Source organism: Chenopodium album, chromosome 1 (assembly GCF_948465745.1).
Source record: "Chenopodium album chromosome 1, dcCheAlbu1.1, whole genome shotgun sequence".
NCBI classification, from domain to species: Eukaryota; Viridiplantae; Streptophyta; class Magnoliopsida; order Caryophyllales; family Amaranthaceae; genus Chenopodium; species Chenopodium album.
In genome coordinates, this window is record NC_137834.1 from 55056195 (window position 1) to 55082295 (window position 26101).

A 26101-nucleotide genomic window follows, 5' to 3' on the forward strand; every position below is an offset into this window, starting at 1 on the left:
TTATTTTTTTAGGGTTTTTATCTTTTTAGGGTTCCGCGTGTTCCCTCTGCTCATTTTCCCTATAAATAGGCCCCTCCTTTCTGCAGTTCGGGGCACCAATAATCATTCTCTCTCACCTTACACCAAAAATCATTATCTTCTCCCTCTTTAATCTAATTTCTAGCCTCCTTATTCTTCCATAATAACTCCCCTAAGCGCTCCAAGGAGTTTGTACTTAACCCGAGGTTCCGTCCTTAAATCAAGGCGTGAAATGTACAAATAACTGAGGGTTTTGACCAAATCAACTCTACTTTTTATTTAATTTAATTTAATTTTCATTTACTTTATATTTTTTTTATTGAAGTTACTAACAGTTTATTCATAATGTAGCAATTTAAAGAAACGTGCGGAATGTGATTAATTAATTAATTTAATTACTTATTTTATTTTTATATTGCTGGTATCATGATTAGGTTTATTTATTATCGACTAACGCTATTATTGTTAAATTGCTTCAAATATTAATGTTTATTCTATTATTATTTATTGATCACCATATTGCATGTTAAAGGGAATATGTAATTGAAAATCACGCCTAATAAGATAATTTGGACAACCGATTTAGGATCCTTTTTAATCTTGTTATTTAATTCAAGTGATCACGATATTGTAGAATTATATGTTGCATTAATATTTAACCAATTTAGCTTAATAATAGTTTGGAGCAAATTGAATATTTTGTTTGTATGCCTTTGAGATCGCAGGAATCACTTTTCACTATAAGAATCGAGTAGAGGCCAATACGGGCGAATGTGACTCCATGACTCACTTCGTACCATCATCCCCGATCCTCCTTTCGTGGTTCCGAACCATATAGAGTTAGTAATCTCATGGATTATGAATGGGGTGTAACCTTCACGGGTCAATCGTTGTTGCCTATCGTTGTCCCTTTATTCGTGGTTGCCTTTTATGATCCGTGAACGGTTTACAAGTTCCTTAAAAACTTGTTGGCGGCTCCCTACTTTCCTTGTCCTTAATCGTATATGTCAATTCCCACATCCTAAGAGTGCCAAGCATATTCACACATGCTTTAACGTAGGCGCACTTCGAACGACGCCTACCCTTGTATAGTAAGTTTCACTCTGAAGGGATATAAGGTGAATTATGTGGTGCACTAACAAGTTATTAACATTCGGTTAACAAAAAGGGTAATTAGATGTATTCATCAAAAACTCGGGGTATTTGGTGAATTTTGAAAATATTAAGGCAGTGTTTGGAAACAATAATTTAATTTCAAATTCTATATTTCAATTCTGGAAATTTAAATTCTTGCTTTCAATTCCAAATTACTTGTTTGGGAAAACAATAATTTTAAATCCAGAATTTCAAAGTATCCATTGTGTTTGGCAATACTTTAGAATTTTAATAACAAATTAATTAATTTTACTAATAACTAGTGTATAAAAATCCTCAATTTTTCAATAATCAAAACAATAACCTTCATCATCATCAATTCCGAAGATCTTCTACTCACTTCTTATCCAAAAAAATGGTTAATCATATCCAGACTTGAGATTTTGTAGCCCCAAACCCACTGCTATACATAGGATCTGACGATTTCATTAACCCGTCGTCGAAGCCGCCGTCATTAAAGGCGAAGGTGGTGGAGGAAAGATAGAGACTGCTCAATGGAGGAGAGAGAAAGAAAGTTGATGATAGTGCGATAAATGTTTGACGAGCTTTTGACGAACATAAGTATTTTCATCATCATGAAGGAAAGGATTTGATGAAAGGGATGAACTAGGATTAAGTATATACGATAGGTGTTTGAGTATTGGGGCTGGGTTAGGTTGGGAATTCCAAATGACATGTTTTGACTCATTATTTCAAATTTTTAGTTTTATGAAGTTTTCTTAAATATTTCAGAATTTGGGCTAAATTCAGATTTCAAATTCCAACTCATCCAAACACAATAATTAACCCAATTCCAGAATTTCAAATGAAATTCAGGTATCCAAACAGAGCAATGGGTATTTCATGAATCAACTGAAAACTCGGAGACATTTCATAAAAAACTAGTTTATAAAATGAGCACAATGTTAAAATTAAGTGGAAAGCTTTGGCATAAAAATGGTACTAGCGCTATATGCACACGATGTGCGCAAAATTTCATTATAGAGATGATAGAGTAATTGTTTTCCTTTTACAATTATAACCTTACTAAAAGGGTATTATACGTGGACATCATTCTCTCACCCCTTCCCTTATATAATAGAGATACATCAAATTAAATTTCGCAAATTCAATTTTAGAAGTACATGTACATGACAGTTGACACGCATTGTGCCTAAGAAATGTAGTGATCATGAGTCAGAGTAGTCTAAAAGGTTGGCATTTGAATTAGGGGACCTTGATGTATACTCTGCTACAAGTTTTGAGAATGAGGATGACTTGTTATGTAACAACCTCATAGGAGAATCATACTCTTCGACGGATCCTGCAAAAGACATCACAAATACATTAAATTGTAGAGATGATTTAAACATCATCAACTTCAATTGAATGTATTGGAGGTAGAGTCTAAGAAATATAAGAGTTACACCCTCAGTCTCTTTTTATATGCTACATTCTGACTTTGGACACTATTTATATAGAAAATTTGACCGTCTTTAAGTTTATATACGTATGGAAAAATATAGTCATATAGGATCTTGTTTGATTCGTCTCAATATGTATTTTCCAAATATATAATTTTTATAATTTTTTCCTATATATAATTTGAGATACTAAGTTTTGAAATTGTGTCTCAAAAACTGTGCAAAAGAGAATGTAACATATAAAAAGAGACGGATGTAGCATATATCTACAGATAGGAGGTATTAGTATTACCTTGACTAAGAAGCAAGACCATATCGCTGTCAAGAACTGAAGTGATGCGATGTGCAATGATAATGAGGGTACAATCAGAAAAATGGTGCTTAAGAGTTTGCTGGATAAGATTATCGGTGGTTGTGTCAACTGAGGCAGTTGCTTCATCAAGGACTAACACCTTGCTTTTCTTGAGTAGTACTCGTCCAAGGCAAACTAGTTGTCTCTGACCCATGCTCCAGTTCTCCCCATTCTCATGAACTGTATGCATTGTTGCAAAAACCAAGCATTGGCATCTGTTTAAAAAACTTTGTATATACAAGTCACAAATATAATTGGAATTAATAGATATATAGACATACCTCTAGAATCCAACTTCTGATCCATCTTCCTCACCTCATCTCCGAGTTGACACTTATCTAAAGTCTGAGTAAATTATAAAGCATTTGAGTTAGCAAGTATAGTTTACTCAAAAATTATTTACCAAGGGCAAAAGACAAAAACTCACATCCCATATTTGTTCATCTGTGTACTGCTCAAGTGGGTCTAAATTGCTTCGAATAGTTCCTTGAAACATGGTTGGATCTTGAGGAATAATGCTTAGTCTTGATCTCAAATCTTGGAGTCCAATTGTTGAAATATCAATGCCATCAATCACAATACAACCAACGGTAGGTTCAACTATCCGGAAAAGTGCCTGTATCAAAGTTGATTTACCACATCCTGTTCTTCCAACAATACCTGTTTTCATCCCTCCCGGAAACGTGCATGTCACACCGTGTAGAACAAGTGGCAAATGTGGAGCATACTGGACCTGCAAATGATGAATACCGACTTCCCCATGTGATGGCCAAGAACAATCCGGCCTGTTTTCTTCTATGATAAGAGGAGCCTCACTTGGAATGGTCATGTATTGAAGAATTCTCTCCACTGATATCATTTTGTTTTCACAATGGGAGAAACTCCATATTAGCGCAATTAGGCTCTGGTTAAGGGTGAGCCCATACATCACAGCTAACCCTGCAATTGCTGTGCATGAAAACAAAAGATGTAAATTAAATTTACCAAGAAGAAGGAAATCAAAGAAAAGAAATTGATACAATATAACATACCAGGATCTAAGCTTTCTGCAAAGTACATCATGAGAACCAAAAGGAAGGCAAATGTAATGCAAGAGAATACATCCAGCCGCAACATTAGCCATTTCATTGCGGCAGCAAGTTGGAACTCAGGGCGAGAATATGCATCTACTATTTTCATATAAGTTGATTGGAATCTTGACTCTTGATCAAAGCTCCTGATAGTTGATATTCCAGAAATTGTTTCAGCAAAATATTGAATAACAGGAGCTTCGCAAACTCGACTCAATCTCGATAGTTCTCTTGATGCAGGCATATAGTATTGCTGCATTTGGTAAAATAGACACATAGTGCTTCAGAATATGGTTAGGAACGGTATTGACATACGATAGGCTCGAAGCCAAGTATTTATTCAGCAAAAGGCCAGTTTAAGTGGTATAGATATCAAAATGACAAAATCCCAAGTGAAAGCTAAACACAGATATTGATCAATCTTACTTTCAGTAATAATATAATCATATTAACATGATTTTGGTAAGATTAATAAACAAAAAAAAAACGTAGAAGCAAACAGAATCTCGGGCATCCTATTTTTCCCAATATGTAGGTTACATGATGCCTAATCAAAGAAAGTGTTAGATTGATTTTTTTTATCCACTTATTTTGAGGAACTTTTAGTGTCCCCTTCACCTATATATTGAATGTAATATACATAGAAATTCAATTTACCTATTTTTGATACATTATCAACAGTTATTTGTAGGATCACATCCTAAAAAGGAATTACCTGATACAAGATGGAAGTGAAGAGCAAGGGGACGAATATGACCAAAACCTCCCATGCTACCGTAGACATCACAACAATAATTCCCAGAAGTTGGATGATGTCAAAAATAAGGCCATGAAGTAGGGACGGAATTCGAGTCTCCACAGAACTTTGATCTGTTGAACACTAAATAAGATGAAGTGTATTGAACTAGTTAGTAAAAGAAGATTAAACCTAGTATCTCTTTTGTGACAAGTGTTAATCAGACTCATCATTTCATCTCAAGCACCCGTTATGTATCCTCAATACTCCAACATAGGTATGACACTTACACTTCTTTTCGGAAAAAAAATGGAAATTTATGTGAACTAGTCAAAATCTGACAGAGTACCTGAGTCCTAGTAGCATAGATTCTGATTTATATTTACTATTCTAGTTATTTGGGAACTGAAAAAATAAATTAAGTTAGATGAATGATCATGACTTACTCTGTTGAGAATTCTTCCAGTAGGTGTAGCATCAAAAAAGGACATAGGAGCGCGGAAAATGGTCGCAAGCATTCTATTGAAAAGTAGGGTAGCAGTTCTGTATCCTGTGGCAAGAACAAGCATGTCTACAACAAAGGTGCAGAAACATATGCCAATGGCCAAGGATGCATAGACAATCATTAGTGTGGATCCACTAACAACAGGTTTAACATCCTTTGACGATGGAGTTGCCCATGCTAACCAATAATTGCTCCCTATTTGAAGAATTTGTAAGATAATTGAGGCTAGAACTACAAGAATCACTAGAACTCCTCCATATGCAGTTGTAAAGTATGTCCAATAGACTAGAAATCCGACTCTTCCCCTCTCTCTTTCTTCTTCTGATATGAGCTGTGATGCAGGTTGCAATCCAGCAGGTTCATTATCTGCTTCACTATCCACATTGATGATACTTGTTGTGTCGTCTGCAGAATTATGAAATGCCTTGTTGGAATCAAGTGTAGACGACAGAGCAGCACTTTGTGCACCTACAAGTTGTATAAAATCGGACCCTTGAACAAGGATGTCATCGTACTTCCCAAATTGTGCAATCCTTCCATTTTTCATGACCTTATAAGAAATTCAAAGTAACAATAAGATTTGTCATAGAAGATAGGAGACTTGATATAAGTGAAGAAAAGTAGAAGCTATATTACTGAACTCACCACAATTAGATCAGCTGCGTTTAAGAACTCAACTTGATGAGTAACATATATAACAGTTTTATCCCTCAGAAGACTAAGCAAAACTTCCTATAATCCAAAATCAAAAAATGGTGTTTCCAAATTAATACTTTAATAATCTTTCTACTTTTGTGCATATAAAACAAGGGAATGATATAAGTAATTCACCTTGAATAAATGAGAACCAGTATGAGCATCAACAGCACTAAAAGGATCATCAAATAGATAGATATCTACATCATGGTAGAGAGCACGAGCAATCTGTATTCTTTGCTTCTGTCCTCCACTTAGATTGATACCTCTTTCACCAATAACAGTTTGATCACCAAATGAGAGGATCTCCAAGTCCTTCTTAAGACAACAAGCTTCGAGTACTTGATCATATCTTTGAGGGTCCATCTCCTTCCCAAACAATATGTTCTCTTGAACTGTACCACTTTGTATCCAAGGTGACTGAGCAACATAAGCCTTCGTCCCACACAACTTGATTGCTCCTGTTATCTTAGGCATTTCACCCAAAATGCTAGAAAGTAAGCTCGACTTGCCTGAACCAACAATACCACATATGCCAACCTTCATACCATGATATACTTTAAGGTTTATATCTTTTAATGTCAGAGTGGCATGTGGTGAATTATTATCCCATGTAAAGTTCCCATCAACAATCTCAATTGATATATCAGAACTACCCAATGGAAGCTTCGCTAAACCATCATCTTGGATCACATCAAGGGAAAGAAAAGAGGCAATTCTTCCAAGGGAAACCTTGGCTTGAATGACTAAGGATATTGTATCGGGGAGGAGGAAGATGGGCATTTGAAGAACCCGAAAGGTTGCAAGTGCGGACAAAATCTGCCCCATTTCGAGTGGGATTCCAATATATATACAAGAACTAAAAGCAACCAAAGCCACAGAAGTTGGACCTATTCCATAAAAAAAACTTATCACTACTGAACTATATAGATACTTCTTCAACCATTGCATCTCAACCTTTCTTATTTGAAGAATCTTAGACAAAAAACTCATCCCCCATCCTTGAAACTTAAGGACTCTCATATTCCTTAACGTCTCAATAGTAACCTTCATTCTGTTATCCTTAGATTCCATTAATTTCTTTTGAAACTTTTCCTGCCATGTGATAAATAAAGAATTTGCTACCGTAAAAATTAATGTTACAACGAATGCACCAACAGAGGCAAGAACTCCTAACTTACTGTATAAAATAAGCAGTGCTATAGCAATTTGGAAAAAGATCAACCATGTATCATGCAAGTAGACAATGAAACCTTGAATTTTCTCGACATCAACAGCCACGGCATTAATAAGTTCTCCTCCACTCCTACTACCACCCTGATCGCCTTGCAATTGTGATGATGCGGAGGGAAGGGCCAAACACTTTTCATAGAGCATTACCGTTAGCACTCCACGAATTCTAAGTCCAATTTGTTGCATCTTAAAGATCCAGTGTCTTCGTATGAAATCCACAAGAAAAGTTGAGGTACAAAACGTTAAAGCAAGAATGTAGCCCTGATTATGAAATATCTCCCTCCCACTAAGACATTGAACAAAATCATCAATGAGATATGGAGCAATATATTGAGCTAATGTGTATAATATTGCCAATAAAGCTGTCCAAATAATTTCCTTCCAAACCGACAAGAAGAATGCCTTTGTAAGCCCGAACTCAGTAGTTACAACTCTATTCTTACGAGTACCACCAACATTATGAAGAAGCCTACTTTGGAACACGGGAACTGCTCCAAATACGCTATTAGAAATGCCTAGTTGAGGGATATCGTCAAGGTCTAAGGTGTTTTTCTCAACACCAAGAGCAAGTAATGGAGTTAGCCAAGAAAAAAAGAGAGTACGTAAAAGACCAGCATTTTCGTAAGGAGTTACTGTATCACACCCTCTAGCCTTAACCTTACTATTTGAACAAGAATCAACATGATCCAAAAGGGGCTCTTCAAGATTAGAGACATCTTGATTCTCACTTTTCAAGGACCCTACAAAAGTTTGATAGAGAAACAAGACAATGAATTTCATATGCATTTGCTAATTTCTACAAGAATTGTCAACGATTTCATACGCACTAGTTAATTTTTAGGAAATTTTGTAAATAACCACCCCTAAAAGCACACTTTGTTGAACTAACCACCCTTTTTTACAAAATTATAGAATACCACTCCTTAAACTTAATTAAAACCATTGGCGGTCACCACCCTTTCTCATATTCCAGCCAGTATTCCGACTTAAGGAAGACGATGAATCGTTGTCACTTCAACCTAGAATCATTGTCGCTTCAACCTAGAATCATTGTCGCTTCAACTTTGATAGCTATTCGATTTAGATGAATTAGTGAAGAGATTCCTTTGTAATTTCCTTGATTTGGTGCAAAAATAAGTAGATTTTGAAAATTTTGGGATATTGTTACGGAGCGTTAGTTTCAACTAAAGGGAGGAAAAAAATTGAACCTTTATAAAAAGCCCATAGAGTAGCCGTTATGTAGGCCTCTAAGTCAGAATTAGCCGGAATATGAAAAGGGGTGGTGAATGTGATTGCTAAGACCACGCTGATGGTATAAAAAATTATCCCTCTCTCCACCCCTGCTTTCACTCTTCCACATCATTTATATCACAATAAAATATACTTTCTTTAAAAATCACCCCACTTATGGTATAAAAAAGTTTACCACCACACTTTTTCTCTCCTATATGTATTATTTAATTATAATTATAATTTATTTTATTATTGGGAATAACTAATTAATATTTGTAAAGTTAATTAAATAAAATAAGTAATTTAGGTACTAAAAAGCAAATTTGAAAAAAATATATAAAACTATATCAATATGAGTGTCTATGTGTAGCTCTTGAAAAATTATGATCTATGGTAATTTTTTTCATAATTATTACTTTATAATTTTTTCTTAAAATGCAATTGAAAAAAATAAAATAAAAAATACATATAACCAGGCTACATGGCGTGACCTGATTGGTTTATGTTACACGGGGACCAAAGCAAATGTTTACCATGGGATGTTATATACTATTCAATTCCATGGTATACTTTTACACCACCATTATAGTAAAAATTATTATATTTTGAATGAATATTTATACTGTGATATAAAATTATACAAATTATACCACGAGTGTTAATCCTCCAACAGTTTAAGTTTAGGGGGTGGTATTATATAATTTTGTAAAAAAGGGATGGTGAGTTCGATAAAGTGTGATTTCAGGATACTTCCTAGTTTCTGCAAGAATAGTCAAGGATTTATACAGTGATATACTCCGTCTATTAAAGAAAAACAAAGAAAAAACAAAATTGAACTGCTATAATAATTATGCGTTGAATCGTCTACTTAAATAGTAGTACCATGAATGACAGTATAACACCGACCTAAACAAAATCACGGAATCTCCCGAAAAAAAAAAAAAAAAAAAAAAAAAAAAAAAAAAAAAAAAAAATTGGTAGTTTTTATTTATTTATTTTTTTTTAATCAATTTACCACTTAATAAACATTGGGTGACTATTATTACAAGGGTAATGTTATAAGTAGTCTTAAGGGCTGGGCTATATAAGTATAAAATATACTTTTGGAAATTGTATAAAATTATAAATTCATGACAAAAACACGCATAAATCAGTGTTATTAGTGTTTATATTTAATTTTTTTTTATAACTTTTTTACGATTTTCAAATGTAAATTTAATGCCTATATGTAGCCTTAAAGACTATGTATAATATTTTTCTTATTATAAATACTACAAAAAATATTTACAAAGACGTGTACCAATTACCTCGAAACCACAGAAAGATAATGATCACTTGACTAAATAAGCTAAGACAATTAATTTCCAACGAATGAGTAGAAGTCCGTGACCAAGATAAGTACTACCTCTGGTCCAAATTACTCGCAATTATAGGTATTATTTGTGAGATATAAAATATTTTAAAGTTGCGAGTAATTTAGACCGGAGATAGTATAAATAACATATGATAAATTAAGAATGTGAATATTCTTGTATGATAAAAAGAACAAAGAACTAAGTATTAGTAAAAATTTTAAAAAGAAAAGGACAAAAAGGGAAATTGAAAATAATATATGCGTTTGCAACCATTGATCACCATTGTTGAATGTTAAAAATGAAATCACTAATAAAAAGCATAAATGTTCATTAATTAGGGAATAATATAGGAGTATATTATAATTGATGCTGTAAAAAAAATACCTCGAGGCATTGTGATGATTATACAACGTTGGATTATGATTTATGAAGGGAAGAGTAAGTGTTGGTGAGAATACCGGCGAGTAAGTGTTGGAGAATGGAGCCAGCAGGAAGGAGTCTACGCTGCATCACGCATTGCCTATTCTATCTTTTCTTTTTCCTTCTGAAAATTAAAACTACCTTATAGGGAGGAGGGCCACCTCAGAAGCTCTGTGACGTATGTTAAATTTGACCATAGTTTTGTCAAAAAAAAAAAAAAAAAAAAAAAAAAAAAAAAAAAAAAAAAAAATTGGCCATAGTTGTTTTCAATTATTACTAGCCGAGTACTCGAGATAGGGAGTCAAACTTAGTGGCTCTATTGTAGAACTGTGTTTGAGGTAGCGCAACCCATAACCATAATAAATTGAAGATGAGCAACTTACATATGAGCGGTCGATAGAGATGGGGCAACTTTTTAGTATATGCGGCTATTTCACTAAATGCCATTAAAGTTTTCAAAATTCACCAAATATTTCTAATTAACTTAATAACTAATCTATTTTAGAATCTTGCAATGATACAAAATTTGAGAGAATCTTCTAAATTATTCTGAATGTATAAGAAAAATGTGAATTGACAAGCATGCATAATACGGAGTAGAAAAAAAAAAGAAAACCTTTGAATTTACTACCTCCTTCGTGTTTTTTTAAGTGTTACACTTTTCATTTTCGGTCGTGGTTTTTTAAGTGTTACACTTTCTTTGTTTGGTAAAAAAACTACATTAAAATTTATATCTCTCTTCTCTTATGGTCCCCACCCAAATCCAGTACCACAAACTTTTAAAAAAAATCGGGTATACAATAATTATTGTACATCCATTATAAAGATAACCTAAAGTAATTAAAAGTTACCCCTGAAATGAAAAAAAGTTACCCCAATATGAGTTAAAGTAACCCAATTCAAATAAAAATTATCTACGCTTTATTAGTAAAGAATCAAATTTTAAATGACTAAATATCAATTATTAGTGATTGAATGTAATTAAATTACCTTTATAAAACTTTTCTTGTTGTTGATTTATATAAAAATTGTATGCTTAAAGTTACCAAAAAAAAAAACAAAAAGTTACCCTAAAAATAGCTAAAAGTTACCCTTATACTGTTCGATGTACACTAATATTAGTGTAAACCGGATGTATACAAAAGTTTTTGAATCCAGTACTACTTTTTTATTACTCCCCCGTCCCCGAAAGAACGACTCATTTGGCCTAATTTTAATCCCAAAAAGAATGATCCATTTGCATTAAAACACCCATTAATTTGCAACAATATTTGTGCAAAATTAGCTTCACCCTATAAAAATTTGATTTTCCATGTAATTTTATTACTTTCTCTCTCTATTTTTTTTACAAACCCCATGTAAATTTATCTTTTTAATATATTTTTTACTTCTTTTTATTTAACTTTCTTAATACCCGCGTAATCAACCCAAATGGATCGTTCTTTCGGGGACGGAGGTAGTATATCTTTCCTCTCACATTCATTACTTTTCAATAAACTATTAACCCCACTATATTTCTTTTACAAATTTTAATACTCCAATTTTAATTAAGGCAATTACATTGCCTGAAACTATGTGCCGGTCAAACTGTAACACTTAAAAAAACACGGAGGGAGTAAAACTTATTTTGCCTGAACTTACTAAAATACTATTCCCCCCGTTTTTAAATACTTGTTCCATTTCTCAATGTGCGGAGTTTTAGGAGAAATTGGAGAAAGTAATAAAATATGGAGGAAGTGGGGGTAAAAGTAGTGGAGAGAATATGAAATTAATAAAATATGATTTATATTGAGTCCACTAGGTGAGAAATCAATTAAATATTGTAAAAACTTTTCAAATAAAGTACTTAAAAATGGCCGAAAAAAAAAGTGAAGCAAGTATTAAAAAACGGAGGGAGTATAAATATTGTAATGCCCCAGATGAAAAGATGTACACGTCACCCTAAATTATTATATTTTGTCATATCAACTGAATATTATCCTCAGAAAAGTCTACTACTCCCTCCGTTTCTTTTTACTCGCAACAGAGAGGGGAAGAACGGACTCCTAGGCAAAATATTGAAACCATGATTAATGAAAAATAAGGGCATACACTTAAGTGTGTTAATCCTACTTAATTTTGTTTAAAAAAAATTAAAATTAAAATTAAAAAAAAAAAAAAAAACAAAGTTGAAATCCTAGAAACTGGAATTCACGAAACACCACCATCACCTGTCCACCTATCACCACCACCAGCAAAGACCGAACCCACTACAACCCACCACCATCCATCAGCGATTTCGACTCAGCACCGGCGCACCGCCCCCGATTTCGACCTAGCACCACCCCCTTCGACCCACAACCCCGATTTTGCACCACAACCCACCACCTATTTCCTCCACAACCTCCGATTTCGACCCACCACCCCCGATTTCGACCTAGCACCACCCACCTATTTCGCCCACAACCCCCCGATTTCGACCCACAACCCCCGATTTCGACCCACAACCCACCACCTATTTCGCCCACAACCCCGATTTCGACCCACCACCTATTTCGCCCACCACCGATTTTGACCCACAAAATCCACAAAGCCCACAACTAGGACGGCGGCAACAAGGAAGAAAAGAAAAGAAAACGGAAGAAAAGAAAGGAAGGCGGCGACAACGAGGGGAGATCGGTGAAGAAAGTGAGAGAAATTCTGGGTATGGTAGTGGTGGTGGTGGTAGTAGTGGTGGTGATGGTAGTGGTGGTGGTTGGCAATTGAAAGTGATGATGAATTTAATTGGGAGGGGAATGATTTTGGTGGAAATGGTTAAGTTAATTATTGTAAAGTTTCTTTTTTCCCTTCTCCTTTCTCTCTCCAAAACCCTAGCCTCCATTGTTGAATTTTGAAGGGGCTTCCATCGATTTTAATCGGTGGAAAGCCCCAATCCTTGTTTCTTTATTGTTTTTTTAGGTTTATAATAATACTTCCTCCTCTTGGGAGGAACTTTTCTCCCTCGAAAGAAAGGGTTTCCGATCTCCTTCGAAAGACAAGGGTTTTTCGACCTCCTTCGACCTCCTTCGAAAGACAAGGTTTATCTCCTCTTTTCGAGGGAGAAATTTCTTAGTTTTGAATTCATGGTAGCAGATCTAATGGATTGTCGTGAAATTATTTCGTTGGTGAAAAAGTTATCAAGTTTTCGAATACGAACAGATGAATCAGAAGGAAATCATCCTCACGGCTACAAAGGATCATTAGATTGTCTCTCCAACAAGGCTGTAATTTTCAGCGATATAAGCGGGAGATGCTCCGCAGTGCAAGATCTACTCGACGGTCGTAGTTTTTATGAAGGAAACTTCTATTTGATTCAATATCTTATGTATTTGTTAACGTCGAATCTCTATTGTAGATGTCGTATGACTTTTAATAAATGAAATATTTTTGCTATTAAAAAAAAAAAATAATGTAAAGTTTAAGTTAATAAAGATAAAATCAGTAGTTTAATTAGGGTGTTTAAAAACAAAAGTAAGGTAAAAACAAAAGTAAGGGTAATTTTGTAAAATCATAAAAAATAACTACCATAAAAGGAAAGAAAAAAATTGTTGCAAGTAATGTGTAATGGCTAAAAATGGTAATTATTGCGAATAAAAAGAAGGGAAATTCCCAATGGTAACCCTCTATTTTTTTAATTTCTCAATGGTAACTTCCAATTTTCAAAATTATCAAATATAACCCCAAATTAATAATTAATCATTAAATGTGACATTAGTGGGTTAAAAAAAAGGAAATTACAATATTTTCCGTTAAATTGGGGGTGAATGAGTTATTTTGCTAACCATGGTTAAAAGTTAAATTATCATATATGTATTACTACTACTATATTGACTTACTGCTAGTGCCGCCAACCAATTTCCTGCTATAGACATTCTTCTCTTCGTAAAAAAAAATAGCAAATTCTCCATTCAAGCTTTTGTGGAAAACGATTGAAAACGAGGGACACAACATATTCAAAGGGGTTTTTTGGGTCTTGGTGTTTTCATTCCAACTTTTTACCTTCAAATTGTTTAGGGCTTCAGATTATAAGTAAGTGCATTCTCTCAATTTTAGGTTAAAGTGTCAAAATTTTTGGTAGAATTCTAGGTTGGGTTTGTATAATTTGTGTCAATTTTGCTAAAAATTTATTTGATTAAATATATAGAAATTAGTGGGTGGATTATGATAATAGAAATTGATAGAATTGTGAGAAAATTCTTGTAATTAGCTATTAGTTTTTATTTATAATTTTTATATCAGAGTACTCTTTTGGTCAAATTTGTGATCTTACCTGAAAATTGATAACTTGTTGGACCCAATTGAAGAACTAACGACATGTTGGTAATCAATTTACACTGCCTAACCAACTAGTGTAGAGTCATTGACTAATTGCAGTAGAAGACGAGGCTAGATAATGTTGAATTATTTAGAGAATTGTAGACTATTTTCATGTTATTTAATTAATTTACTTAGGTTAAGGTGTTGTATTATTAATTAAATAAATAAGTAGTTAAAACAAATGACTATAATTAACTGTTGTCTTTGGTTTTAATCGTATGATTTGGCTATATAATGCTTTGTATCATTTGGCACAAATGGCCAAATAATACTAAGTGACGGTTAAGACCAAGTAATACCAAGTGACAGTTGTGGACTTGTGATACTAAATTATATTGCATCATTTGGCTTAAATGGAAATTAAGATTCTTGAGAATGGTTGTCATTATCCACTCATACAAGACATCACAAAGTATTTGACATTTACCAAACGGTGCTAGGAGATTATTTGCTTTGCTATATATATGTTCTAGTAACATATGATGAAAGAAGACAGTAACTTTCTTTTTATTCTTTTGTATTGCATTCGTTTTTCTTGTATTATCATCATCATAAATTATTAAAAGTTTTGTTTACATTAGACCACAAATAAACTACACACTATTGTGGTTGTCTTCGTTGTATCTCCAAGTAAATTTTGTGATACCCGGTGTGTTTAATTAGGGTCGAAATATTACTTTGGGAAAGTGATATCGTTCACGCCTCGAAGGTTTTCGATTGTTGTTAATTTCCTTCATCTTTGTGACCCTTGTTTTAGTAAAATCCTCAACAGATAATATCAGTAAACTTTGACATAACACAAAAGGTAGTGAATGGCAAATACAATTGAATAGAAAGGGAAAAAAAATGTGTTGGTATATGTATTCTCTGATTGATATGTGTAGTGTCTTATATACAAAATAGTCATATGTTTGGAGTAATCAATGGACAAACGGCAAGCTAAATTGTGCAAGTATATATTGAATGGACAAATGACAAGCTAACTAATACAAGTATATATATGATGCAACAGATGCTACTTAGGCTAACAACTAACAAGTAGATTGCAAAAAGAGAGCCCCAACACAAAAGCAAAAAAAGGCACAAAGCAAGAAGAAGAATGCAATGTAGAGCATTGTTGATTGTCCCATTCAATAAGAACATTAGTTTTCATTATACTATTGCGTTAGTTTCCGCTAGTTTATTATTGGACTACTTTTGTGTTTAAGCTTAGATTTAGCTTAGCTTTAATCTTAATTTAAGTAGTTTAGTTTAAATTATTTATTTAAGGGGACCTGACATGTTATATATCACCATTTACATTTTTTTTTTTTACTATTTATTATTATCATATGTCTTACATCATATTCTACTTCGTACTATTATAAGTTGGAGTACTATTTTTTAATATACTAATACAAAATGTATGTAAAAATATGGGGAAGCAGGTTTTCCACTTACTCACATAGTACTCCAACTTGATTGATTTTTTTTTTTTTTTAATTTTTTTGACGGGAACTTGATTGAAATTCTAAATATACTACAGTATTTTTATTTGCCTTTTAGGGGCCTATTGCTAGTTGCTAGTAGCCGCCACTTTATCTTTCATTTCATGGAGGCAAAGCATAATCAATTATCATGAACGTAAGATAGTTTCTGGTTAGTTGGTCAATTATCATGGAGAAAATTAGATTAACTATAATAATTAATCCAAGGTTAGGACTATTTAACAGAAAAAGGTTCATTAAACATGCATATAACCTACTAATGTCACATTTAATGATTAATTATTAATTTGGGGTTATATTTGATAATTTTGAAAATTGGAAGTTACCATTGAGAAATTAAAAAAGTAGAGGGTTACCGTTGAGAATTTTCCTAAAAAGAAACGGAGGGAGTATTAAATTCATTATCGGTTCTCATTAAATTGTTTCTACTTAAGGTTTTGTTCTATCCGATTTATTTTGTCTCATCTACCAGTCTTACGTTGAAAATGGAAATGCATACATTTAATGCTGGCACTCTCTGTGTTGTATTCTTAACTGTTTCTCTTGGTAATTAATAAATCTCTTTAATTGCCAAAAAAAAACGTTATTAGGTACTTATGACGCTTAAGTGCATTATAGCCAATTAAAAAAATACAACACAGAGAACATAAGTAGCAGTTTGTTGAGCGATAGTAGCCTTGTGATTGCGCCCCATCTAAAGACACGAAATCCCTAGACGGCCCATGCAGAGCACGTAATTAGGCATAGGATATTTGTGCGAAAGAAGTCTTTAGCGATTCTTAAATTTTGAGTTGTAAATAGACAATGTTTTTGAGTTGCTTATCCTTAAAATTTTACATGAAAACTTGGAACTTAGAGTCAAACTATAAAGAAGGGAAACAATTGCGCAAGGCAACGAGTAGAATTCAGTATTCCTAATGTCTTTAGTAAACTGCAAAATCCTCTCGCCACAGCCACAGCCACAACTGGAGCCGATGTGAAGATGATCACCACAGCGTCATTGAACTGCAATTCAAGAAAAATAAAAACATTGAAAAATACATCTTAAAAGTTCAGTTCAGTGTAAAGGATGTCAAAAAGGAGGAAAACTTACCCATTTGGAGCGGGCCTGAAGGGACTTGAATCTGGTGTCAGCTAATATTTTCTGAAGAGTTGCGGCACTGAAATCACCATGTAAGAGGAGAAACCTAATATAAATGATGTTCTGAAACTGTCTACATGTAAAACTGAAGGTGATTCAGACCTGCAGAGGCTGAGATTTGTGCATATACATCAGAAAAAACAAATTGATATTTGAACAATAGACGTATTTACTGTGTTCCTTAGCTTAAGCTTCGCCGGTGTAATGAAGAATAAGTTCACCTTGATGAATATCTAACTTTATGTGGTTAAGAGAGTCAAATAAGTTACAGACATAGGCATAGAGAATGCAGTAGAAAGCTGCCATGATGGAAATGGCACAACAGCGAAAAAGCTGTAAATTTTCCTGCATAATGAGCAATATTTACAAGTATGATATAAAGGAGTATATAGTAATCGTTTTTAGATCTTGGATAATAGCTCTTTCACATTTTACTGCGATAAGTTTTACATATAGGCAAGTTATTAGCTTTACCAAATGTTGAGAATAATAGCACAAAACCAGGAGAAATTTGGAAAACTCTTCTACTTCCAACTCTCGTCAATCCAAGCAGACCAGCACAAAACACACCAAAATATTGCCAACAATAAACATGAAAAGAAAACATTCACACTGATAACAATCTTACACTGAAGCAGTAGGGCACCAAATACTGATAACAATCTTACACTGATAACAGCCACAGCACCAAATACACCATTCAACAATGTCCTAACTCCCTAACTGAAACCGTTGTCAGTGTAGATCCAAAATAAGATGCAGCATACATGCAGTTACATGATCAAAGTTCTCGTAGTAGTATGGGAAATGAAATCTTAATAACCTACTAGCCAGAAAGTGCCCAGGCTGATTAATGATGGAGGCACAGGCGTAGCACTTGCATATCGTGCAGCTGCTATAAATGTGCCAGTACTCGGCAGCAAAAAAGTAATTGAAAGAAAATTTGAATGATATGAAACTATAGATTTAGTCACAATTATCAATGCTAATTTGAACAAAATGAATGCAATTATATTGTAGAGCTAACCTCAAGTCCTCAACCAATGCAACTAGTTCAGCAAAAACAATTGGAGTAGCTTCTCTCTGATTAACAGTTGGTTTTCCCCATTGAAATGGCCATGGCAGATATACCCTACATATACCAGAGTAGCGCAAAGAGATTTGACATGAATTGCTATTGACGGTTTTGCACAGTTTCTTAATCATTACTCACTCAATCACTAATAGTAGCCACATTTTCATTTTAAGCCATTCCAAGCTCAGAGGCCACTTTCCGATTTTCATATGCTAGAAGTTTTAACTTTTTCATCACCCTGAATAAAGTTACTTTACATATTGAAAGATAATTCTGGAATTCTAATTCAATTTCTTAGAAATGACGCCCAAGCAAATGTGGAATATTATTAGGAACAAAAGGCATATTTACTTACAGCTGCAAGCAATTTATATGTACTGATTTCTGACCAATCAGCTTCATGTATCAGTTCTGCACGATCTGCTCGGCAACATAGCAGATTAGTTGGAAATCTGTGGTTATATACACCACTTGAAGTAAGGATTAAGGCATAAATCCAAGTGATTGTTGTCGAGAATATGAGTGCATATCGATCAAATATCAGTTTGTTTGCCTTCAAAACACCAGACATATACTGTTTAACCAAAAAGGAAAAAAAAAAAAGAGAGCTAATTATAGCAGGCAGTGCCTAAGTAAAAGTCATAAATTCTAGAAGTAAATAAAGAATAAAACTTTAGATTGGACCAAGTATAGAGATAGATGACTAAAGAGAAAATATAATTACTTGAGAAATTATAAGCAATAAAATTAACTGGGGAAGCCTAATTTCTACACAATCTGCCAGCTGCAACAGAAGATATATGCAATGTATGTTTATTATACAATATGAAATAAAGACTAATACTCTATAGTAAATTATACAACAAGTACATACAATAATAACAAAATAAATAAAAAATTAAAAAAAAAAAAAAACATGTTTTACAGCCTTCACCAGCTTTTCAATTTGTATGATTAAATATGGAAAGTGGGAGTATAACTAAGAAGAATTGCAGACTTCAAATCATAAGAACCATATTAAGCAGCAGAGCCAATCCCAGATTGGCGTTGCACTTGTTCAATTTGGCGTTACGATCTTCCATCGTACCCCATATAACTAAAAACTCACAAAATAACAAGTTAAGCTATAGAAACAATACTTTGGTTAAATGAGGTAAGTTACCTGTGAGGACTGTGTTGAGCAGCAAAACACCCTGCAATACATCAAATTTTAGTAAGAATCTCTTTTCTAGTAGTAACTGTCCACAGAACCATTTTGAGGAAAAAAAATGCCACTATCAAGGAAAACAGTGAATGATAAATCCACATAATATCAAATTTACAGCATAATAGAATAAGAAAAAAAGGACATATATGTATAGAGAAAAGACAGGCAAGGTTAACAAGGACAATATTTTAAGAGCAGAAGATGCGATAAGTTCACATGAAGTAGAAGCAAACTCCTCAAAGATGAATGCAAAAGAAAACATAAACAAGTATACTTGTCACTTTGTCAGAACTATCACCTTTACAACCCACCTCTCCAAATTTCCATGGGATGGAATAGAGCATCCAAGATCTTGTTTGAGTTCCTTGAATATATTTCCAAGACTCGAAGGAATTTTGATTCCCTCAGGTACCTAGGACAGAAAATGCTCAGATATTGAAAATAGAATGTTCTAAGAAGTTTAGAAATGGGTGACTTGGGTAATTTTATCCCCCGTATCTCATTGATTTTAAGCAAATACTAGTCTGCTCAACATTAACCATCTTCCAGAGGGTAGGCAATGTTAATTAATGTACTTTCATTAAAAAGCATCGGCAACAATTGAAAGAGCTTATATCCCAAATGAATCACAAGTCTAGTGTCTATATATACCATGCTGAAACTTTTGGCACACCAAGCAAGTCTAGTGTCTATGGCTCTTAAAGAAGATGAATTATAATCTGAGTATTTAGTGGAAATATACTAATATCAACTTGCTTTGATCCAGTAAAGATAAAACCTTCAACTCCACACACATTAAATGTCCTAATGCTTCAGTTTTTAACGGCGTACACCCCTCTACGCCCCCCTACAGGATCCACACTCGTTATTAAGTCACACCCGAGCACACTTGTAGCCTCACAAGCACTACAACACAGCCCTATGGAAGCAGCATCTACACTACACACACAACACAAAAATACACCAATCCTTACTCGCCAAGTCTCTCCTGCATATACAAAACACAGCCACTACCACTCAAGCACATAACAGTCTCTGTACAATCCAAATAAACTCGCTAGCATCATTTGCTGAAGCAAACAGCAGCCTGCAATGATATGTCTAGTAGCTGCTTGCTCCAATACCACACTAATTAGCACAACGATACACACAAAAATTTGGACTACTGTTTTAAATTGGCTAATTCTTCTATTAACAAAATCAATCATTTTTAGCGTAACTTCAAACGATAATTGCAACAACAAAATGAAGTCCAAACTTCATCTTATATCTTTATGCTAGTGATATCCTTAGAAATCATTCGAAAAAGCTTCTTCAATTAATGGAATTACTAGCAACAAAAATAAACTTTAGAAATTACTATAAGTCAAGCACGAGTTCAAGCAGAATTAGATCAGTAACAAAATCACGCTAAAATGTAAAGCTATAACATTCACTAGATCAGAAATTGCCTAATATTCATAATAGATGATTCAAATTCTTTTTCTCGTGTTTACTTTCAATACTTGAACAAATAATTCATCATTTTATTGAGATAATCCAAAACAACAAAATTCGAAGAACATACACATGGACAAAAACGCAAAAAAGTAGAAATAACACGAAATTTGTCGAGAATCAGTTGAATATATAAATAGAGCAACAAAATTCTTGGCAAAATCATAAGAAACAACGGTTTTACCAATAGCAAAGAAAGATATATGGTTATACCTAGCCTATAACCTTAATTGAAGTGAGTAGATTGCTCAGCATGCTTCTTGTCCTCCATAGAAGCGCTGTTTCCGCCATTGATGTTCGCTGAAGCTCCAGTAGCTCTCGCGACCACAAATTTTCCCAACCATTAGATTTCACAATTGCTTTCTCTCTGCTAGGGTTTGTTAGTTGCTAGGGTTAAAGTATTGAATTGTGATTCGAAATAGGGTTAGAGTTAAGAATTTGGATATGGCGAACGGAATGAGAAGTCGGCGATTTGGGGTGAAGAGAGGAGGAGATGGCGAAGGGGAGGAAGAGAGTAGGAGAGACAATGAAAGGGAAAATACTGCTTCCTCCTTTACATTATTCACCGCCCCTCCTTTGACCGTCTTTTGTAAATAATATGTAAGGAAAAATATATTTATGTATGATATTTTTTGAATTCGTCTCAATGAATACTATCATAATATATAACTTTTATAATTTTTAGTTATGGAGAATTTAAGTTATTCATCGTTAAAGTTTTGCATTGACAAGCGTGATAAAAGAAACAGGTCGAGTAAAAAAGAACAGAGGAAGTATGTGCGTATTTGAATTGTATCCATACTCAAGGCAGCCCTCTCCTTTTACATTTCAATTTACCATATTACCCCAACTTACCACTGGAAATTACCAAATTGCCCGTAATATAATATATATATATATATACTTCCTCCGTTATTTTATTATTGCACTACTTGCCTTTTTAGGAAGTTTCACAAATATTGCACCATTTCCTCTTTAGGAAAAAAATTATTTGTGTTCACACTACAAATACCCAACATTCCCTTGTTTTTTCACACTTATTTTTTAATTTATCAATATGTCACATGGGCAATTTTGTATTTTTACCTTTCTCTCTCTTACTTTTTTCCACTACCAAAATATTTGTATCCAACCCCTATGGTGCAATAATAAAAAAACGGAGGAATTATATATTATAAAGGAAAGAAACAAGAAGTTAGACTAGTCTTCTCTCAAGACTGTAACCCAACTTATCTGAAACAATAAAAAAAAAGAAATTTTACTATCTAAAAAAGGATCAATATCCTGGTGCGTTTGCATGAAATGACCTAACGAAACAACATAATCTGCTGCTCTATTGCCCTCTCTATAGATGTGCCTGGATTCGACGGAAGAGAAAAGATGAAGGAGCTCCCTTATATCTTCCAGGAATAATTGAATCTTCCACGGGCACTGAGCTTTACCCTGCAAAATATTAATTATAAGTAAGTTATCCCCTTCAATAAAAATATGGGAAAAACTGTGGGACTGCGCAAGAAGAAGACCATTGCGAAGGACAGTAGCTTCAACAATAAGAGGCGTAGCCAATATTAAAAGACTGACTACAAATATGATTACCCAAGTGGTCTTTGATAACTACACCTACAACACCTGAGGTACCACGTACAAACCCGTCAAAATTTATCTTAACAAAACCATGATGAGGAGGAGACTAGGAAATCTGAATGGTCCGAGAATTAGCATTAGAAGTAGAAGGAACTAACTGATTATCCATAGAATCCAAACAAGAGCGCAACTTCTATTCATGAAAGATTTTTTGGGCACGGGATAAGATAGCCATAGAAGAGAAATTCATGTTTTGAAAGACAATTGAGTTTCTAGTTTTCCAAATACTCCACATAGAAGTAATAATCTTAATCACTGAAAAAGTAAAATTCCCATGTAAAATTCTGAAAAGCTGATAAAAATTATTATGAGGAGGAACATGACCTAGCCAATTAGTAGTAGGGTTAGCAATCCAAAAACGTTTCGTAAACAGACATGAAAGGAATAAATGATCCCGTGTTTCAACATGAAAATTACATAAAGGACATGTACTGGGAATGTCCAACTGACGATGAGCAAGATTTGCTCTAGTCGAAAGAGCGTTATGAAGAAGTTTCCAAACAAAAATTTTCAATTTTGGAGAGATATCTAATTTCCAAATCCAAGCAAATTCCCACTTAGTGTGGGAAGATATGTTATGGGCTAACCAAGTAGTAGATTTTACAGTAAAATCGCCATTGTTAGACAAACCCCAACAAGGTTCATCTTGGATAGACGAGGAAGGAAGAGGAATACCTTGAATAATTTGGAATAAATTAATAGGAACAAGAAGAGATAGGGTCGTAACATCCCACTCATTAGAATCCGTAATAAAGTTATCCACAGTGAGATCTAGATTATGGATATCTGAAATTTCTAAATTTAACATAGAAATAATATTTTCAGAAGAGCACCAATTATCCAACCAGAAAAGAACACTAGCGCCATTACCAATTTTCCAACGAAGTCCTTTAAGAAGAAGAGGGCGGGTTTGGAGAATCTTTCTCCAAATCCAAGAGTCCTTCGACTGAGGCTTATACTCAAAAAAGGTTTGTTTAGTGAGATACTTTGCGATAACCGAACGTGCCCAGAGGTTATTTGGGTTTGAGATTATTTTCCCTCCCAACTTGGCTAAAAAAGCCGAATTCACAGCTTCAGTCATACGCAAGCCTAAACCACCATAACTTTTGGGCCGACAAATTTTATCCCAAGAAATCATGGGGATTCCATTTTTTTGTGGAGATTGTTTCCAAATAAAATTTCTATTAATCTGATCCAATGAGGTAGTAATACTTTTAGGAAGGCGGGCTGTGGTCATTGAAAAGGAAGGTAAAGCTTTCAAATTATTCTGAATGAGAACAATCTTCCCAGCTTTGGAAACTGTATTATAAGACCAGTTGTTCAATTTCTGTTCTGCTTTAGTTACTAAATGCTGGAAATTATGTTTCGTAAAAGATCGGGTTGTAAATAAAACACCCAGATATCTACCCAAAAATGACTTTGGAGTCATATTAAAATAACTAGCCAAATTTCTTTTTTTCGAGGAAGGGACTAATTTAGAAAAACAATAGAGGACTTGTAGAAATTTATCATTTGACCAGACATGACCGAAAATTCACTAAGTATGTTTCGGATGTGAGAACAAGACGCTGGAGTAGCACGAAAAATTAATAAACTGTCGTCTGCAAATCAGAGGCAAGGGATAATAGGAGAAGATGAGGCAATTTTAAAACCTATACCAGATTTACGATCTAAAGAATCTGAAAGCAGCTTCTTCGAGAGCACTTCCATACATATAACAAATAAGACTGGTGATAAAGGATCTCCTTGACGTAATCCTCTAGAAGAGATAATCATATTAGAAGTACTGTGATTCACTATTGGAGAATAGGAAACAGAGTTTACACATCCCTTTATCCAAAGGATCCAAGTATTGTTAAAACCAAAAGCTAATAGAGTAGCCCAAAGGAAATCTCATTCAACTCTATCATAAGCTTTTTCCATATCTAATTTTAGTGCCAACCAACCTGTTTTATTTTTTAACTTATTAAAAATATTCAGTATATCTTGAACTAATAAGATATTATCCTGAATAGCGGTATCTGGGGCAAAAGCATTTTGGTAAGGACCTATGATCTTCTTTTAAAAAAAAAAGGCTTTAAACGATTAACTAGAATTTTTGAAATTCCTTTGTATAATGTCTTACATAAACTAATTGGTCGAAATTAACTAGCCTTAGTCGGATTATCAATTTTCGGAATAAGAGAAATGAGCGTGTGATTACGTTGGGGTAGCATAATACCATTATAGAAGAACCCCCAACAGCTTTGCAACCATCAGTGATTTGGGTATTTTATACCCGGCCAGGTGGCCCAATCAGAAAGTGCCACGTGTCCTCCATATAGGTGCCATTTGGACCTATGGAATGATGACACGTGGAGGGTGGACTCTTCTCCGTCCTACGTGGACTGAAGGTCCAGCAGGGACCATTCAGGTGGCGACACGTGTCACACAAAAAGTGCTTCAAAATCCTTTGGGCACAGTGACACGTGTCACTCAGGCATTGGCCCTGGGATGGCGGCCTTCTAAGGCCCAAATCCCGAGGCGCCGCAAAACGACGTGACCTAATTACTAGGTCACCAGATCCTAGGAAGGCACACTTTTCAAAAGGACCCTATAAATAGGGACATTATGTCATTTATGACAGAGGGAGAATTTTTGACACGCAATACGAGACAATACGTCACTTATCTCACTTTACCTGAGCTTGGAATCCAAGCAGATAACTTTACTTCCGCACGTTTTATTTCCGAACGTTTGCTGACTTAATCTTCGGAGGCGGACCCCCAACCATCCGGAGGTCCGTTTGCTTTGCAGGTACAGACGTCCTCAGTTGAATCCAGTTTCAGTGTTGTAACTCTCCCGAGGGACAAAAACCCTGAAACATTTGGCGCCGTCTGTGGGGAGAGTACCTCTGAAATGGCTTCACAAGAACCTGTACCAAATCCGGAGGCCATTCGGCCTCCAAATGATGTACTGGTCCAAACGGACCATGACTTAGGTGACGACGCTGATGTCGAAACCTATGTGGATCCAAATGGATCCCTCATCTCTAAACGCATCCGCAGTAAGGAACGGCGAGAGCGTCCCCATGTTCAGGCAGGACCAAGCAAAACTGCTGGTCAGCCAAAGAAGCCCTCGGGGCGGCCGGTTGATCCTTCCCAGGCGGCAGGATCAACTCTCGTCACTCGGGATGAGCTAATGTCACTCCTGAGCAGCCTCAGGGGTGAAATCAAGCAGCTCGCCTCAAAGAAGTCGCCTACTCCTAGAAAGGAGCAGTCGGCCAAGAAGCCAGCCCAAGCTGGCAAACAGAAGTCGGTCAGGGACCGTCAGCCGACTCCTCATCCTGTTCCTAAGGAGAAGGCCAGGCCCCAATTTGACCTTAGCCGGCTCCGTTTCCCAGAAACGGACGCAAGAAAACCCATCCGGCACATACAGCCGGATGGTAGCAAGAAAACGTTCTCTGACGCTCGGCAATACATTGAGGAGAGGAGAACCCAGCAATCAGAGTCGACTTCAACGTCGACTTATCCTGATAGCTTTCGGAATACCTCTGTGAG

The 26101-nt window shown here is 34.8% G+C and overlaps 1 protein-coding gene and 1 long non-coding RNA gene across 13 annotated transcripts; both read right to left on the reverse strand.

Annotated features, from left to right (window-relative positions):
* Nucleotides 1-2088: 2088 nt before the first annotated feature.
* On the reverse strand, nucleotides 2089-10369 carry LOC145556076 (ABC transporter C family member 3-like). 5 transcript variants are annotated; one of them, XM_081617758.1, is made up of 10 exons: nucleotides 10141-10369; nucleotides 6071-7908; nucleotides 5885-5971; nucleotides 5181-5789; nucleotides 4714-4878; nucleotides 3960-4251; nucleotides 3356-3876; nucleotides 3210-3273; nucleotides 2869-3108; nucleotides 2090-2476 (listed from the first exon to the last, which is right to left on the reverse strand). In XM_081617758.1, the coding sequence occupies exons 1-10, from the start codon at nucleotides 10148-10150 to the stop codon at nucleotides 2343-2345; spliced, it is 3960 nt and encodes a 1319-aa protein (XP_081473884.1). In that variant the 5' UTR covers nucleotides 10151-10369; the 3' UTR covers nucleotides 2090-2342. The 5 variants fall into 5 exon arrangements, with proteins under 5 accessions (XP_081473873.1, XP_081473887.1, XP_081473884.1 ...); XM_081617767.1 differs by having other exon boundaries at nucleotides 2098-2476; nucleotides 6071-7370; nucleotides 10141-10366; XM_081617773.1 differs by lacking the exon at nucleotides 10141-10369 and having other exon boundaries at nucleotides 2100-2476; nucleotides 6071-7030; nucleotides 7117-7218.
* A 6380-nt stretch (nucleotides 10370-16749) lies between these two features.
* On the reverse strand, nucleotides 16750-21450 carry LOC145556107 (uncharacterized). Of its 8 annotated transcripts, none has more exons than XR_014091757.1 (7): nucleotides 21132-21450; nucleotides 19733-19833; nucleotides 19377-19407; nucleotides 18570-18634; nucleotides 18167-18271; nucleotides 17092-17250; nucleotides 16750-17003 (listed from the first exon to the last, which is right to left on the reverse strand). It is a non-coding gene; the product is annotated as an uncharacterized LOC145556107 (long non-coding RNA). The 8 variants fall into 8 exon arrangements; XR_014091749.1 differs by having other exon boundaries at nucleotides 19720-19833; XR_014091744.1 differs by having other exon boundaries at nucleotides 18570-18788; nucleotides 19720-19833.
* Nucleotides 21451-26101: the final 4651 nt, after the last annotated feature.